General features: G+C 41.1%; 1 protein-coding gene across 2 annotated transcripts in view; it reads left to right on the forward strand.

The window, feature by feature from the left end:
- Positions 1-10,507: 10,507 nt before the first annotated feature.
- The window catches only part of FARSB (phenylalanyl-tRNA synthetase subunit beta), a 67,236-nt gene continuing 58,614 nt past the window's right edge, over positions 10,508-19,129 (forward strand). For both annotated transcript variants that reach the window (XR_014297010.1, XM_082658708.1), the window contains exons 1-2: positions 10,508-10,568; positions 16,655-16,710. Coding sequence is in view for 1 of the 2 variants with exons in the window: in XM_082658708.1 (XP_082514834.1) it covers positions 10,511-10,568; positions 16,655-16,710 (114 nt within the window). In the remaining variant the exon portion in view is untranslated. The remainder of the gene's footprint in view (positions 10,569-16,654; positions 16,711-19,129) is intronic.

Raw genomic sequence — 19,129 nt, forward strand, 5'->3', positions numbered from 1 at the left:
CATTAATTTTGTATCCCACTACTTTACCAAATTCATTGATTAGCTCTAGTAGTTTTCTGGTAGCATCTTTAGGATTCTCTATGTATAGTATCATGTCATCTGCAAACAGTGACAGCTTTACTTCTTCTTTTCCGATTTGGATTCCTTTTATTTCTTTTTCTTCTCTGATTGCTGTGGCTAAAACTTCCAAAACTATGTTGAATACTAGTGGTGAGAGTGGGCAACCTTGTCTTGTTCCTGATCTTAGTGGAAATGGTTTCAGTTTTTCACCATTGAGAACAATGTTGGCTGTGGGTTTGTCACACATGGCCTTTATTATGTTGAGGTATGTTCCCTCTATGCCTACTTTCTGCAGGGTTTTTATCATAAATGGGTGCTGAATTTGTCAAAAGCTTTTTATGCATCTTTTGAGATGATCATATGGTTTTTCTTCTTCAGTTTGTTAATATGGTGTATCATATTGATTGATTTGTGTATATTGAAGAATCCTTGCATTCCTGGGATAAATCCCACTTGATCATGGTGTATGATCCTTTTAATGTGCTGGTGGATTCTGTTTGCTACTATTTTGTTGAGGATTTTTGCATCTATGTTCATCAGTGATATTGGCCTGTAGTTTTCTTTCTTTGTGACATCTTTGCCTGGTTTTGGTATCAGGGTGATGGTGGTGTCGCAGAACTAGTTTGGGAGTGTTCCTCCCTCTGCTATATTTTGGAAGAGTTTGAGAAGGATAGGTGTTAGCTCTTCTTTAAATGTTTGATAGAATTCTCCTGTGAAGCCATCTGGCCCTGGGCTTTTGTTTGTTGGAAGGTTCTTAATCCTTCCTTTTCAGTGCTTGTGATTGGTCTGTTTATATCTTCTATTTTTTCCTGGTTCATTCTCAGAAGGTTGTGCTTTTCTAAGAATTTGTCCATTTCTTCCAGGTTGTCCATTTTATTGGCATATAGTTGCTTGTAGTAATCTCTCATGATCCTTTATATTTCTGCAGTGTCAGTTGTTACTTCTCCTTTTTCATTTCTAATTCTATTGATTTGAGTCTTCTCCCTTTTTCTCTTGATGAGTCTGGCTAATGGTTTGTCAATTTTGTTTATCTTCTCAAAGAACCAGCTTTTAGTTTTATTGATCATTGTTATTGTTTCCTTCATTTCTTTCTCATTTATTTCTGATCTGATTTTTATGATTTCTTTCCTTCTGCTAACTTTGGGTTTTTTTTGTTCTTCTTTCTCTATTTGTTTTAGGTGTAAGGTGAGGTTGTTTATTTGAGATGTTTCTTATTTCTTGAGGTAGGATTGTATAGCTATAAACTTCCCTCTTAGAACGTATTTTGCTGCATCCCATAGGTTTTGGTTCGTCGTGTTTTCATTGTCATTTGTTTATAGGTATTATTTGATTTCCTCTTTGATTTCTTCAGTGATCTCTTGGTTAAGTATTGTATTGTTTAGCTTCCATGTGTTTGAATTTTTTACACATTTTCCTGTAACTTATATCTAGTATTATAGTGTTGTGGTTGGAAAAGATACTTGATATGATTTCAATTTTCTTAAATTTACTAAGGGTTGATTTGTTACCCAAGATATGATCTATCCTGGAGGATGTTCCATGAACACTTGAGAAGAAAGTATATTTTGTTGTTTTTGGATGGAATGTCCTATAAATATAAATTAAGTCCATCTTGCTTAATGTATCATTTAAAGCTTGTGTTTCCTTATTTATTTTTATTTTGGATGATCTGTCCATTGGTGAAAGTGGGGTGTTAAAGTCCTGTACTATGATTGTGTTACTGTCGATTTCCGCTTTTATGGCTGTTAGTATTTGCCTTATGTATTTAGGTGCTCCCATGTTGGGTGCATAAGTATTTACCATTGTTATATCTTCTTCTTGGATTGATCCCTTGATCATTATGTAGTGTCCTCTTTGTCTCTTGTAATAGTCTTTATTTTAAAGTCTGTTTTATCTGATATGAGAATTGCTATTCCAGCTTTCTTTTGATTTCCATTTGCATGGAATATCTTTTTCCATCCCCTCACTTTCAGTCTGTATGCATCCCTAGGTCTGAAGTGGGTCTCTTGTAGACAGCATATATATGGGTCTTGTTTTTGTATCCATTCAGTCAGTCTATGTCTTTTGGTTGGAGCATTTAATCCATTTACATTTAAGGTAATTATTGATATGAATGTTCCTCTTACCATTTTCTTAATTGTTTTGGGTTTGTTATTGTAGGTCTTTTCCTTCTCTTGTGTTTCCTGCCTAGAGAAGTTCCTTTAGCATTTGTTGTAAAGCTGGTTTGGTGCTGCTGAATTCTCTTGGCTTTTGCTTGTCTGTAAATGTTTTAATTTCTCCATCGAATCTGAATGAGATCCTTGCTGGGTAGAGTTATCGTGGTTGTAGGTTTTTCCCTTTCATTACTTTAAATATGTCCTGACACTCCCTTCTGGCTTGCAGAGCTTCTGCTGAATGATCAGCTGTTAACCTTATGGGGATTCCCTTGTATGTTAGTTGTTGCTTTTCCCTTGCTGCTTTTAATATTTTTTCTTTGTATTTAATTTTTGATAGTTTGGTTAATATGTGTCTTGGCATGTTTCTGCTTGGATTTATCCTGTATGGGACTCTCTGTGCTTCCTGGACTTGATTGACTCTTTCCTTTCCCATATAAGGGAAGTTTTCAACTATAATTTCTTCAAATATTTTCTCAGTCCTTTTTTTTCTCTTCTTCTTCTGGGACCCCTATAATTCGAATTATAATTTTAATGTTGTCCCAGAGGTCTTTGAGACTGTCCTCAATTCTTTTCATTCTTTTTTCTTTATTCTGCTCTGCAGTAGTTATTTCCACTCTTTTATCTTCCACATAACTTATCCATTCTTCTGTCTCAGTTATTCTGCTATTGATTCCTTCTAGAGAATTTTTAATTTCATTTATTGTGTTGTTCATCTTTGTTTGTTTGCTCTTTAGTTCTTCTAGGTCCTTGTTAAACATTTCTTGTATTTTCTGCATTCAATTTCCAAGATTTCAGATCATCTTTACTATCATTACTCTGAATTCTTTTTCAGGTAGACTGCCTATTTCCTCTTCATTTGTTAGGTCTGGTGGGTTTTTACCTTGCTCCTTCATCTGCTGTGTGTTTCTGTGTCTTCTCATTTTGCTTAACTTACTGTGTTTGGGGTCTCCTTTTCGCAGGCTGCAGGTTCGTAGTTCCCGTTGTTGTTGGTGTCTGCCCCTAGTGGCTAAGGTTGGTTCAGTGGGTTGTGTAGGCTTCCTGGTGGAGAGGACTAGTGCCTGTGTTCTGGTGGATGAGGCTGGATCTTGTGTTTCTGGTGGGTAGGACCACGTCTGGTGGTGTGTTTTGGGGTGTCTATAACCTTATTACGATTTTAGGCAGCCTCTCTGCTAACGGGTGGGGTTGTGTTCCTTCCTGTCTTGCTAGTTGTTTGCCATGGGGTGTCCAGCACTGTAGCTTGCTGGTCATTGGGTGGAGCTGGGTCTTAGTGTTAAGATGGCAATCTCTGGGAAAGCTTTCGCTATTTGATATTACGTGGGGCTGGGTGGTCTCTGGTGGACCAATGTCCTGAACTGGGTTCTTCCACCTCAGAGGCATAGGCCTGACACCCGACTGGAGCACCAAGACCCTGTCAGCCACACGGCTCATAAGAAAAGGGAGAAAAAATAAATAAATAAAATAAAATAATATAAAATAAAGTTATTAAAATAAAAAATATGTAATAAATTTTTAAAAATTGAAAAGTAATTTAAAAAGAAAGAAGAGAGCAAACAAACCAAAAAACAAACAAATCCGCCTATGATAACAAGCGCTACAAACTATACAAAAAAACAAAACCACCAAAAACCAAAAAAAAAAAAAACAAAAAAACCAGACAGACAGGACCCTGGGACAAGTGGTAAAAAGCAAAGCTATACAGACAAAATCTCACAAAGAAGCGTACACATACACACTCACAAAAAGAGAAAAAGGAAAAAATTAATATATCTTTGCTCCCAAAGTCCACCTCCTCAGTTCTGGGATGCTTTGTTGTCTATTCAGGTACTCCAGAGATGCTGGGTACCTCAAGTTGATTGTGGAGATTTAATCCGCTGCTCCTGAGGCTGCTGGGAGAGATTTCTCTTTCTCTTCTTTGTTCGCACAGCTCCCAGGGGCTCAGCTTTGGATTTGGCCCCGCCTCTGCGTGTAGGTCACCGGAGGGCGTCCGTTCTTCGCTCAGACAGGACGGGGTTAAAGGAGCCGCTGATTCGGGGGCTCTGGCTCACTGAGGCCGGGGGGAGGGAGGGGCACGGAGTGCGGGGCGGGCCTGCAGCGGCAGAGGCCAGCGTGACGTTGCACCAGCCTGAGGCGCGCCATGCGTTCTCCCGGGGAAGTTGTCCCTGGATCCCAGGACCCTGGCAGTGGCGGGCTGCACAGTCTCCCCAGAAGGGGGGTGTGGAGAGTGACCTGTGCTCGCACACAGGCTTCTTGGTGGCGGCAGCAGCAGCCTTAGCGTCTCAGGCCCGTCTCTGGGGTCCGCGCTTTTAGCCGCGCCTGCGCCTGTCTCTGGAGCTCCTTTAAGCTGCGCTCTTAATCCCCTCCCCTTGCGCACCAGGAAACAAAGAGGGAAGACAAAGTCTCTTGCCTCTTCGGCAGGTCCAGACTTTTCCCCGGACTCCCTCCCAGCTAGCCGCGGTGCACTAACCCCCTGCAGTCTGTGTTCACGCCGCCAACCCCAGTTCTCTCCCTGCGCTCTGACTGAAGCCTGAGCCTCAACCCCCAGCCCCGGGTGAGCAGACAAGCCTCTCGGGCTGGTGAGTGCCGGTTGGCAGCGATCCTCTGTGCGGGAATCTCTCCGCCTTGCCCTCCGCACCCCTGTGGCTGTGCTCTCCTCCGTGGCTCCGAAGCTTTCCCCCTCCGCCACTCGCAGTCTCCATCCACCCGCAGTCTCCGTCCGCGAAGGGGCTCCTAGTGTGTGGAAACCTTTCCTCCTTCACGGCTCCCTCCCACTGGTGCAAGTCCCGTCCCTATTCTTTTGTCTCTGTTATTTTCTTTTTTCTTTTGCCCTACCCAGGTACGTGGGGAGTTTCTAGCCTTTTGGGAGGCCTGAGGTCTTCTGCCAGCGTTCAGTATGTGTTCTGTAGTTGTGCCACATGTAGATGTATTTCTGATGTATTTGTGGGGAGGAATGTGATCTACATGTCTTACTCCTGCCATGTTGAAGGTCTACCCACTTGTTTTAATTTTTAGATTCCACATATAAGTGATATACAGTCTTTGTCTGACAGCATAATACCTTCCAAGTTCATCTGTGTTGTTGCAAATGGCAAAATTTCATTGCTTTAATGGCTGAGTAGTATTCCATTGTGTGTGTGTGTGTGTGTGTGTGTGTGTGTGTGTGTGTGTGTATCTCAATCTCACATCTTCTTTATCCATTCATCTGTTGATGGACCAGGCTGCCACTATCTGTTGCTCTAGTGTGAGATGTCATCAAACACAGCATTGTATTTTCCGGATCTATGTAGGAAGAATTTCAGATCTGACAACATCTCTTTCTCAACTGTTGCCTAACCCACAAGCATTACAGGAAAGTGGCCCAATCATTTCAGAAACTTTCTCTGTGTTACGTTACATGTTTTACAGACAAAAGCAAACATGATCCCACAGGTCTACACCTATGTGGTGATGAAAGAGTGAGGTTGTCTACCAACCTTGGTTCTTCTCCTTGATTAGGCAAGGAGAAGAACCAAACATGATTGGTTTTTCCTCACAATAGAAATAATCCTGTTAATTACAATTCTGTAAAATACAAAAGGTACAATGACAAAAATTATCTCACCACCCAAAGATAACCACTTAGCACTTTGGTGTATACCATACTAGCCGTTTTAGTTTTTTTCACACTAACATACATACATGCATTTAAAAAATCATTTTAAGTATATTGTTTAGTAACTGATTTTCATGTAATATGTTGTAGACATTTCTTCATGTTAAAAATTTTAGTATCATTTTTAATTTTGCATGGTATTCTATTGTATGGAGGTATCAGAATTTATTTAATCAAGTCCCACATTGTTGTACATTTAGGTTGTTTCCAAATTTTCTGTATTACAAACAGAATACTTCCTTGATTACTTCCTTAGAATAATCCCAAGAGTGGAATTTCAGGATCAAAGAGGATACATATCTAAAAGTTTGATTCTTATTGTCAAGCTACTGTTTATATTCCTGACAGGTGTGCCTATGAGTGGCAGCTTTCCAAATCTTTGCCAGCACGAGGGCAGATCATTTATTTCTTTAATCTTTGCCACTCTCCTTGGAGAAAATATCCCTGCTTTCACTGTTGTTTTAATTTGCATTTCTCCTCCCCTCCTCACTTTTTGTTTTTTGTTTCTATTGGTTGAATTGTTTGTTACTATTCTTTGCCCATATTTTTCTATTGAAGTATCTATTTAAAAAAAGAAAAGATAATACAATAGATATAATATATAATAATATATTATTAATTATATAAATATACGATATTCCTATCATTAAAAGAAAACTTCAAATATTTATCTAGGGTCTGCTCTGTGCCAGTCACTGTTTAAGGCTCTTGGCGTATATTAGTACACAAAAGTCTCTGCTCTATGACATTTATGTTTTATCAGGGAAAGACATTTATATCTAATAACCATAATGAATAGTATAGTCAGGGATACTTCTTTCTGAGAAGACTTGTTGGAGCTGGCCCTGCAGGAGTCTGGGGGCAAAAACATTGTAACAGAGGAAACTGCTGGATCTAAGGTGGACCACTGCCTGACGTGTTCAAAAACTTGCATGGAGGCTGCGGATCTTGGATAGAAAAATTCCTAAATTAACCCATAAATTACATTTGATTCCTAGTAAAACATCAAAAGAATGTTTTTCAGAACTTGACAGAATTCAAAGCTCATGTAGAAAAAGTAACATGAGAGAATAGTCAGGAAATTTTTGAAAAAAAGCATTGAACACTTTCAAATATTAAAATGTATTATAAAGCTATAATAATTAAAATAGCTTTGTACTATCAATGGAATAGATAGTTCAGCAATATACCCAAATATATATGGAAATTTAATATGTGCTAAAGAAGGTATTTCAAATCTCTGGGGAAAAAGAAGTTTATTTTATAAATTTTGTTGGGCTCACTAGAGAGCTGTTTGAAAACAAAATAAAGCTGGTTAATTCACCATCTCTCAAAACCAAAACAAATTTCAGAATGATCTGAGATTTAAATGGAGAGAAAAAAAAAGAATCCATTCAAGTCCTCTAAGAAGTATATGTGATTGAAAAAAATAATAACTTGGCGTGGTGAAAGACCTATTAAAACATAACATAAAACCCAGGATCTATAAAGAAAAACAATCATAAATTAGACTCTAATTTAAATAAAACTCTTAAAACTGCCCCTTCTGAAAAAAAAAACTTGAAACAAAATCAAATGTGAAGGATTCCGATCGTGTTTCTACTCAGCTATAGACCACCAAGCGTTTGTCTCCTTCACCCCGCAAAAAGAGGGCCACATTTATCTCTTGTTCCTCAATCTTCATCTTAACTTCCTTAAAGGTATACTAGATAAAGCAGAACACTACCAATATTTTTGAAACCCTCTGGGTATCTCAACTCCCTAGGCTTCGTCCCTTCTATCCCACTTAGAACTGACTAGTCTCAGATTTTGTGTTTCTCATTCCTTTTCCTTTAGTTTCACCATCTATTTATGTATGCCTAAATAATATACTCTTTAGGTTATCCTATTTTTCATTTTTATATAAATCGCACCATACTGTATATATACTTTTGTGGTTTATTTATTTTTTTGTCCAAGTTTATACAGGCAGCTGTAGTTCATTCATTCTCATAGCTGTATGGTGCTTCACTGTATGAATTTATAATTGTTTACATGTTTTAGTATTGATAGACATTGGGATGTTTCCACTTTTTTGTTATAATGAACATTGTAACAGAACATTCTTATTTGGTCTTCCAGTGCACATGGGTAAGAGTTTCTCTGGGGAGTATTCCTGGGTTCCTAATTGCTGGGTAGTAGGGTACACACACGCTCTGCCTTTCTAGGTAGGTAAGGCCATAATTTTCCAAATTGGTTGTATCAATTTATACTCCCAAGTTCTTGCCAACATCTGGTTTTGTCAGACTTTCACATTTTTACCAATCTGGTGGGTATAAAAATGTATTTCATTATAATTTTAATTTGCATCTTCCTAATTTCTAATGTATGGAGAGCTTTTTTCATGTTTATTGGCCAGCCCGTCTTTCAGTTCTAGGAAATGCTGCCATCTCATTCCTGCTCTCAGTCTGGCTCTAAAATTAGACAAGAGAAGCACGTATCTACATTTTGTGATATACTATTTCAACATTTTCCAAATACCTTCCTTATCTGTCAGCCAATGCCATTTGTGATGAGTACTTGTGGCCTAGTTTTCCCTTTTCCATTAGATTATCCTAACAGTTTAGCTAGTCATAGAGAAGGCACAGGGTACCTGTGCGTGAGCAAGGATAAAAAGCAGGATGGGTCAGTTGTGGCACTTGGGAGATGGGAACAGAATGCCTCTGGGTAGTCTGAGAATAGCAAGAAACTGACTAGGAAGATAACAATAATGACAATGCCCAATTTCCAGGACTTAAGACACAAGAACTATGATTGTCATTTATGAGTATTATTTCTAATCCTTACAATAATTCTCTAAGATGTACATTATTATCATCTCTACTTTACAGGTAAGGAAACTGAGGTTAAAGGCCACAGAACATCTTGGGGTGCCCAAAGGAGAGAAGGTCAGCATGCAATAATTCAGGAAGTCCTTTATTCATTGATTCATTTTTCACTGAGTACCAGTTTGAGAGCAGAGAATTTTATTTGGCATTGGAGATATTTGCCATTGACGTGGCCTCTGCCAGGCTATTATGTTGCATACTGGGGAGGGATTGCCTGCAGCTATAGAGGGAAGTTAATATAGTAAAAAACTGCTTGAATGGCAGTCAGAGAGACCTAAATCCCTCCCAGCTTATGTCCCCTCACCTGAATGGCCTTGGGGCCCTTACTGTACAGTATAGAGAGGATAAGGGCAACGCTCCCTCATGGAACTGTGTCAGCTCTGCCTTCTGAGTTGGGTGACTCAGAGTGGGCCTCAGTTTTACCATTTGTAAACTGAGAATAATGGTAGCACCTATCCTGGTGTATTAGTCTCCCATGGCTGCTGTAACATTTCCACGAACTTGGTGGCTTAAAACAAAGAAATTTATTCTCTCACAGCTCCTGGGGTCAGAAGTCCAAAATCAGTTTCACTGAGCTCAGGTCAGTGTATCCAGAGACACGACAGGACTGCTCTAGAAGGCTAGGAGAGAATACTTCCTTGCCTCTGCAGTTCCTGGTGGTTGATGGCATTCCTTGGTTTGTGGCTGCATCACTCCAATCTCTGCTCCAGTGGTTACACTGCCTTCTCTCTTCTGTTTTCCTCAAATCTCCCTCTAACTTCCTCTTATAAAGATACATGTGATTGCATTTAGCCCCCCCCCTTTTTTTTGAATTGGTAGTTTTATTTTATTTTTTTACATTTTATTTATTTTTTATTTTTTTGAATTTTATTTATTTTATACAGCAGGTTCTTATTAGTTATCCATTTTATACATATTAGTGGCCCATTTTGATAATCCAGAAGAGTCGCTCCATCTGGAAATCTTTAACTTAATCTGAAAAGACTGTTTCCATTTAAGGTAACATTTACAGGTTCTGGGGATTAGGGCTTGATATATTTGTGGGTTGTTATGCTGCCTATTACACTGAGGGTTGTTAGAAGGAGATCTGCTAAGGCTGGCAGAGGATTGAGCCCAGCATCTGCCCGTACAGAACAACGAGTAAATGTCAGTCTGTTTCCTCTTTTAAAAAGACGTTTCTAAGGAAGTCTCCCTAATGGTGCTGCTGTAAGGTTCAAAAAAGCACAGTTGTAACACGTAGCAGGGTGTAGGAGATCGAGGAATGAGATAAAAGCAGATCTACTAACAGTTTCTCTCGCTCCCTCTACTTGGTTTTGCACATCCTTCTCTCCAGGCCGCCTCAGACCCCGCCTACTCACAGGCTCGCCCCCTCCCAGGTGGATTGATTCTCCACCACGAGGTCCCGTCCCCATACGCACTCTCCCCTCGCCCCGCCCCCCTAGCTTGGCGTCCTCCGTCCGTAGTGTGTTGGAGGCGTGAGGGCTTTCGCGGGCTGTTCATTTTATTGCCCATCAAATCCTAGCCCATTTTATCCGAGTCTGTCTCCCTTTTCAGCCTCTAATTTATTCACCCAACGAAACTAGATTTACTGAGGTTAGTGGTGGCAATTTACCTGCTTTCAGGTGAGAAAAGAGAGGCGGAGCTTTTGGAAGAAGACTGGCGCTACTCAAGACAGCCCGACCAAAGGGGCCGGGTCCTACACACCTCGGTCGCCAAGCCCCGCCAGCTCGCCGCGCCGAGGCCAGCTCGCCGCGCAGGCGCAGTGGGCCGGACTCGCCATGCCGACTGTCAGCCTGAAGCGCGATTTGCTCTTCCGAGCTCTGGGCCGGACCTACAGTGAGTACACGTCCCACAGCCTGGGCTCTGCGCCCCTCCTCAGAGGCTGGGACCCCCTGCAAAAAGGCATCGTGGCAACGTTCATGCTGCCCCGCAGGTTTTGGCCTTGGGCGTTCGAGTTCTGGATAGAGAGGGCATAGAGTCCCCGGCGGCCCTGCTGGGCCGATGTAGCCTCTGGGAACCGGTGTCTCCGCGGGTGCCGTTGCATCACCGGCACGTGCTGGGCTCGCTGTGTCATTCATTCAGCGATATCGAGCGCCTGCTGCGTGTCTGATGCCAGGGGATAGAACAGGAATGAAGCTCCGGGTTGCCTCCCGAGTGTAGTTCATTAAGTGCAATAAGAAGAGCACTGTGGGAACTCCATTTGTGAGCAACAGGGTGTGTGTGTGGGGGGGGGGGCGGCCTTCTTTCCTAGTTTTATTTACGTTTACTGAGCGCCTGTTATGTGCCAGGCACTGTTCTAAGTACTTTGGGAACACAGCGGTGCACAGGGTACATAAGGTCCACGTTCACATTCTGATGAAGCAGGCAGATAATAAAACCAGCATATTAATAAGATGATTTCGGATAATGTTAAGTGCTAGCAGGGAAACAAAAAAGATATTGTGCTAAGAACAGCATTAGATAGGGTGGTAACGTGGGCTGAGCCCAGAGTGACAAGGAGTCTTTACTTGGTGGGCTTAGTCTTCAGGCTACGCTTCATCTCTTCAGTTTTAAAAACACTACCATTAAAAAAAAAAAGGGAGAAATATTAAGTACGATTATCAGTTACCCTATACATGTAGCAGTTGAAGTGACATCTGCCATGTCCCATATCATCAGCTTGTGTGACAGCAGTGATAATTGGTTTGTGAGAGCTGTTTTTGGTTTTAGGGCTCAATATAACAAAGGCCTAGTAGGTTTAACAGATACTGCTTCCTACAGTAAGATATTACTGTGAAAATAAAATTAGCTTTTTAAAACGTTTCTTAAGGTGCATTTTTAGATACTATGTGCAGTTGACCCTTGAACAATCCAGGTTTGAACTGGGTGGGTCCATTTATAGAAGGAATTATTTTCAACAGTAAATACTAAGGTACTGCATAATCCATGGTTGTTGAATCCTCCCATGCGGAACCCAGGAGGGCCAACTGTAAGTTACAGAGATTATGGACTTGGTGGAGGGCTGGGAACCCCTGATCCCTGCCTTGTTCAAGGGTCAGTTGTATTCTTAAAGTGTTATTCTCCCTAGGGTTCTGCCCTAAGTCCCTGAAAATAGAGGTAATACTCTTGTCCTCTAAACAGGGCTCTGATTCCCTATACTTTTTATTTCATACTATGCTTTTTTATATTTCTTATCCATCCTTCTAAACCATATTCTCACTAATTGTGTATGATATACCTGAATTACACAAGATGGTGTGTAGCAAAAATTTGTTCAGTACATCTGTGATCAGTTCCCAGCTGTGTATCCATATCTGGGAAAGTAAGAAATAAGTCAGATTTTAAAAAAGGATGATTTATAACCTGTTTACTGTCATCTGATGTTTTAATATATTCTCTAGATGCCTTTTCCCCTTTTCCATATTGAGAGAGATCAGGTAAGCTTGATTACCCATAATTATCTGTGCACTACTGACTCATTAAAATTTCAGTCAGGAAGATTGATGTTGAGGTGTACTTCAGATGGGTCAGAGATAATACTTATCATTAGTTTATATTTCACATGTTCTTTCTTGAAATCTTTTAAATGTAAATTAGGTTGAGGTCAAAGTTGGAAAAACATGTTTGGCGAAGCATCCCGTTTGCAAGCGGTGTGGATCCGCCTTGTTTCTTACCCCCTCCCCCCTTTTCTGTCTTCCTCTTTTTTCCTTGTTTTCAGGTAACGGTCTCATTCCCTCTTTTCTATCCCCATTCCCTCTTTTGTTTTCAGTCCCTCTAGGGCTTTCTTTTTGTCTGTCCTAAATTCCATTGTTTCATCAGTCATTGCCTTTCACCACTTACTTGCTTATCAAAGATAAGCAAAGGATATTTTTCAGGCTGCTTTGATTCTGTTCATTTTGCTCCTCTGGGGCAGTTTTGTCTCCTTAGTCTACCTTTTTTATTGCCTTTCTACTCAGATGTTTCCTCTTGCCACTCGTTTTTTTGTTAACTGGTTTGTTTTCACTGTTCTTCAATTCTGGCCCTGTTCTGCCTTGGTGTAATTGCTGGCAATGCGGCCAGAGCCACCTGTGTATATCATGAACCTTGAAGATATAGTTACTTAGGTGTGTCATTTTGTTAGAGGGAATCATTGATCACGATTTCATTGTTGATTCGTCTAAGTGCATGAAATACAGCTGAAAGGAATAAAACAAATTGTATGATAATTAGGACTCAGTAGAGGATTCAGTGTATTTTAATGATTCTGCACGATTTGTTAAGTAACCATTTAGTTATGTATTACTGCATAATTAATTACCCCCAAATTTAGCAGCTTAAAACAACAGTCATTTGTTATATGTTTCTGAGGCCCAAGGATTGGGAAGTGGCTTAGCTGGGTGGTTCTGCCTCTCACCTGGTTGTAGTAAAAGTGTCAGGACTCTAGTCATCTCAAGGCCTAACTGGGGCTGGAGAGTCCAATTCCAGGTTCACTCAAGTGCTTGTTGGCAGGCTTGAGTTCCTTGCTGAGTTTTGGTCAGGGATTTCAGTGCCTCCCACCTGGACCTCTCCATAGGACTGCTTGCAACATGGCGGCTTGTTTGTCCCAGAGTGAGAGGTCCAAGAGAGCAGGTAGTTGAGAGAGTGTTCAAGATAGAAGCCACAGTTTTTACTAAATCTCGTAAGGGATACACCATCCCTTGCCGTATTCTCTAGGTCACACAGACCAACTCTGGCACCGTGTGGGTGGAGACTACAAAGGTGTGAACACCAGGAGGCAGGTGTTCTTGGAGGCCATCTTGGGGACTGACTACTGCAGTCTGCCCCCTGGCCCCCAGTGATTCATGTTCCTCCCACATGCCACATACACGCCCTCCCAAGGCCCCCGGAAGTGTCATCCCATTACAGAAGCAGCTCAGAAACCAGAGTCTCATCAGCTAAATCGGGTCCAGTTGTGGATGGGGCTCTTCGGGTGTAGTTCCTTAAGTAGAGCTGATTGAGTAGAATTACTCTTGGCCTGAGAGACTAAAGAGACAGGTTATCTGCCCCACCTGCACCTAACATACAGTGGTGGCACAGGCATAGGACATTCTTCTTCGAATGGGGAAGATGGGAGACCCGAAGGAGTTACTAGTCTATGGCAGTTCTGAAGCCCAGCTGGCAAGTGTTGCATATTTTGGTCAGATCTCCAGGCCTGGGATCACTGTCCATGGTTCTGCCCTAATTTCTAGGCTCTTGGTTCCACTCTCTGGGTGATCCTCATTATTTTATTTTTTGGTGAAAGAAAGCACGTGCTTTACAGCTCATTAGTTTTCTTGGTCTACTTTCCACTGATAGAATTTTGGGGGCTCAAAGACTTCATTTTGTCCCGTCTCTGTCCCTTTCAGCTCCAGCTTGCCATGTTTCTGCATATGTTTTTTGTTGTTGTTAAACTTTCTGGGTCTTTGGTCAGTTTTGCTGGTTTCCACTTCATTAGTCAAAAGACACACCGCCCACAGATCTCTGAAATAAGCTGTTTTGTACCTTGGGCTTCTGCTGATACAGGGCTCTTATTTAAGCTCAGCTGTGTGACCGAATAAATTTGTGAGGCACGCCCTTATTTTCTTTATATGTAGCGCCTTTTGTCTGAATGAATAGTGCCTTTGATTTTACTGCGTCTTAAGATTTTACAATCATGTCCTTGATTCATCTTTCGACCACGTTTCCCTGGAAATGCTCTGGATTTGCTCTTTGATCAGAAGTCATTTTTTTTTTAACATCTTTATTGGAGTATAATTGCTTTACAATGGTGTGTTGGTTTCTGCTTTATAACACAGTGAATCAGCTATACGTATACATGTATCCCCATATCCCCTCCCTCTTGAGCCTCCCTCCCACCCTCCCTATCCCACCCCTCTAGGTGGTCACAAAGCACCAAGCTGATCTCCCTGTGCTATGCGGCTGCTTCCCGCTAGCTATCTATTTTACATTTGGTAGTGTATATATGTCCATGCCACTCTCTCACTTTGTCCCAGCTTACCCTTCCCCCCCACCATATCCTCAAGTCCATTACCTACATCTGCCTCTTTATTCCTGTCCTCCCCCTAGGTTCTTCAGAACCATTTCTTAGCATTTTTTTTTTTACATCTGGGGAGGCTGAGGATTCTTAAAACCATTAGGTCCTGGCTCCTTTTTGTTTAATAGTCTTTCCTTTAGTTTATCTGTTCTCTCACAGTCTAAACCAGGCGACACTTTCAGCACTGGTTGGAAACGTTAGTTAAGTCACCTGGTTGAGTAGGTACCTTTTCCCCAGTCCCCATAACTGTAGGCAACAGTGTTGCTAAACTTTGCCTCTACATAAAAAGGATACGCCTTCTGTCAGTTTCCAGTAACACTTCCTCACTTTCCTTCATATCCTCACCTGCATCCTTATCAGAGACTGAGGCTTCTGTTAACAGCTTTGTCAAGGCGCTTTAGGTTTTCATTTACACTCTCAAAGCCCACCTCCTCCTGATTCCAAAGCCTTCCCCATGTTTTCCCGTGTTTTGTTATGGCAGCACTCTACGTCCAGGGACTGACGTCTGTGTTAGTTATCTGTTGCTGCATAACAAATTACTCCAGTACTTAGGGTAAAACAGCAAGCCTTTATCATTGCACACAGTTTCTGAGAGAGGAGTTGAGGGAGGAGTGGCATAGCTGGGTGATCTGGCTCTGGGTCTTCCTCCAGGTTGCAGTCAAGCTGTCGTGTCAGCTGGGCCTGCAGTCATCTCACGGCTTGGTTGAGCTGGAGTTTGCTTCCCCGCTCACTCTTGTGGTTGTTTGAGACGTGAACGGTGTGAGTACCAGGAGGCAGGGGTCATGGGGGCCTCTGTTATTTCCTGCCCTAATTAGCTGACTTCTTTCTCCTTTTTTCATCATATCTCTTCCTGACATGAACCTCACGCTTCATTCATATGGAACGTCCCAAATTTGCCATGCGGTTGTCTCATTCCCCACAGTCCCTGCCTAATAAATTCATCCTTTCTGTGAAGCCTTCACTGACTGTCAGTGGAGTTGATTGCTTTCTGTGTGCCAACTCGGTACCTTGCACTTACCATAACTGTATTTACACATCTGGTTTACTAGAGTAGTTAAGGCAAGAATTGTATTTTATTTATCTCTGTAGCCCTGGCACCTAGTACAGTGCCGACACATAGTAGGTGCTCAATAAATGTTTGTTAAATTGAAGTTTAATGTCAGGAACAGGAATCTTAAGATCAGCTTCTTACTAGAATATACTAGTAATGATGGTTTGTGTTCAGTTTTTGGTAACAAGGAAACCCTGACAATGCTGTATCAGGTGGCAAAGCAAAGTAGGATATAACTTTAAAGTAAAGAAGAGAACTATTAATTGTTGCAGACCTACTATGTTTCAGGGCACTATGCTGGGCCCATTATCTGCATGAACTCATTTAAGTCTTTCCAACAGTTGCATGCTACAAATAAGTGGCTGTAAAATGCTACTTTATGGATGAGGCATAGGAATCAGAAAGTTTACATGAAGTGCCAAGCTCTCCACTGGTAAGTGGAACAGTCAGAATTCGAACTTGGATGGATCTGGCTCCAAAGCCAACTGTCAGGCCACCTCAGAGAATTTTAAATGATAGGATTTATATGACGTTATTCCTTTATGTTGGATCTGTGATTTGGAGCCTACTTTACATTGGCTCCCTGCTTAGCAAGTTTTTTTCTTCCAAGTAAGTGTAAGCTCCCTAGTGCAGGTAAGCTAATTCTGTAGCTGATATTAGATGAATCAGCCCTTTTAAAAATAGTTTTGGTTTTCTTAAAAAATGTTTTTTGGTCAGGCTTTTTTTGTTTTTAAATGGAGATATCTGATGCCTGATATTTAGTATGCTTGGTATAAGATGATTAAAAAAATGCAGTTTCTATGCTATTTTCATTTGTACTGAACAGATTAAAATTAGCAATCTCTTTTTTTTTTTTCCTAGCTGACGAAGAATTTGATGAACTATGTTTTGAATTTGGTCTGGAACTTGATGAAATTGTATGTATTGGATATTTCTCTAATATTCTGTGTATAAGTTCATTATATTTTATCTTTGTTACCTTACGGTTAGACCAAATGGAACATTTGTGGGTCGTGGTGCTTTCTGTGTTAAGGGGCTAAGCTCTGGTTCTAAGAGTGTTACTTTGTGTAAAATCTCAAAAGGGGTTCATGCCTTATTCTGATACAGTACCCTCAAGTCATCAGGCTAGAGCTGTGGAGGTGGATAGACCCTCTCAGGTAACCCCAGAATAGAAGCAGTCTCCCGGGCAGTGAGGTACCATTTGCAGATAACCGGATGGAAGGGGTCCACGAGCAGTGGGAACTTTGCTTCAGCCGGAGCTGCTGTGTCCTTGGCCTCTGGCTCCCCCTCCTTCACTTCCTCTGTGTCCCACCCAACCTTCCTCCGTGCCTACTTAACCAGCGTTAATTCATTCTTCATTTATTACTCTATACATTGATCTTGTAAAATGATCTCCTACTTTTTGAAGAATTGCTTGTAAAAATGATTTTGAAACATTTTCCTGGTCTTTTGATTATATAATGATTAAAATGTTGAAAAAATAGCTTTATTTACCAAATATATTATTAATAATGATAATGTACTAGAGACACTTTACTTGTAACTAAAAAGATAATTTAATATGTCTCTGGTAATTAGTATTATTTTTTACCCCAAGCCTTCTTGATCTGTTCAGTGTTTTATAACACAATAAGGTTTAAAAAAACCTCAGACTGACAAAAACCTATATTGTTCTGCCTTGTGTTTCCTGTTGCTTCTTAACTAATGTTGCAGAAAGTTTTTTTAATATTAGTGAGCATCCATATGCTTAAGAAGTCAGCTGAGATCTCTGTAGTTTATATTAAATTGTTATTAATTTTATTAGAACTCAAAATTATGCTTGAGGCTTTGTGATATCTAAGAGCATTGTACTGGATATCAGAAAAATGGAGGAATAGTTCGAACTCCCACACTTACTAGCTGTGGAACGATGGACAATTACATCGCCTCTCTGGGCCTCCTTTTCATCTGTGAAATAAGAGGTTTGCATTGTATGATCCCCTATAGATCCCTCAGGCTCTGAAATTTCTGTAGTCATTGATTGCCATAACATTTTTGTTAGCATTGAGAAACCCAGTCTTCACATATGATCTTTTTTTTTTTTTTTGCTGTACGCGGGCCTCTTACTGTCGTGGCCTCTCCGGTCGTGGAGCACAGGCTCTGGATGCGCAGGCTCAGCGGCCATGGCTCATGGGCCCAGGCGCTCCGTGGCACGTGGGATCTTCCCAGACCGGGGCACGAACCCGTGTCCCCTGCATCGGCAGGCGGACCCTCAACCACTGTGCCACCAGGGAAGCCCCACATATGATCTTTGTATGAACTGAGATACTGAAAATGGAAGAAGGCTTAGGCAGCTGTGTCTTTTTTGTAAAGGAATTAGGCCATTTTTTTGTTTGGATGCCCTCTTTTCTCAAGTTACCACATTTTCTTCCCTTCTTTATATGGGTTCCCCCTGAAATCCAGCACCCGCATGAGGTGACTTCTCTTTCTTCACTAAAATGTTAGCAGTTTTATTGACCCCTTTAATTGAACTCTGTTTAAATTCTGATTTCTCCTCCTGCCTCTTCTCATATCCTCCCCCATCCCCGCATTTCTTTTCTCCTCTCCTGCTCCCTCCTCTTCCTCCTCTTCGTCCTCTTCTTTTTTTATTTTTAAATTTTCCCTAATTTAAAAAATTTACCTCCTGAGTTTGAGATGGCCAGTGGAGGTGTCCCTTGGAGCCCATAGTCAACGAGCGCCGTGAGCCCTGCGCAGTCCCAGCATCATATGGACTCTGTGATTCCTCAGGTGTGGCTCGGGCACGTAGTGCTTATCGACAGGAAGTGAATTCTTCTGCATGCTGTGCAAGTGTAGACTATAATTCTTTGGGCAATAACTTGAACTGCTTATATTTTGGCAGTGGGAGAGGGAGAGCATCATGTAAAACAAAAATTATCACTTATTTTGATAGGAATTCATCAGTTATTTTAGCAGGTTGTTGGTGGTAAAAATAGCAGGAGTTCCAGTTAAGTGGGGATTCCAGATAATTAGTGGGTAACATTAACAGTTGGAATATGGCTTTTAAGCATTTTGATTGAAAATTTCTTCAGTATACATACAGTTCCCTGCTGGAGTAAACAGAGAGAGCAGAATTTAACTTCTTGGCAATGGTTGTTTTTAAGAAAATCTGTAGCGTGGTTATTGAGATAGTCTAAGCTTTTTGCCACTGCATTAAAAATTATTCTAGTGGTATTTTTCTCTCTTTTTCCTCTTGTTTGCTTTCATTCTTGCTGCTCTGTAGATTGGTTTTACTGTCATTAGATTGCTTCCCATCATACCTATAATCCCTTCTAATTTACACCAAGCTTCTGATAATCT

The sequence above is a fragment of the Grampus griseus genome (genome assembly GCF_964374135.1).
Source record: "Grampus griseus genome assembly, chromosome: 7".
In the NCBI taxonomy this organism is placed as follows: domain Eukaryota; kingdom Metazoa; phylum Chordata; class Mammalia; order Artiodactyla; family Delphinidae; genus Grampus; species Grampus griseus.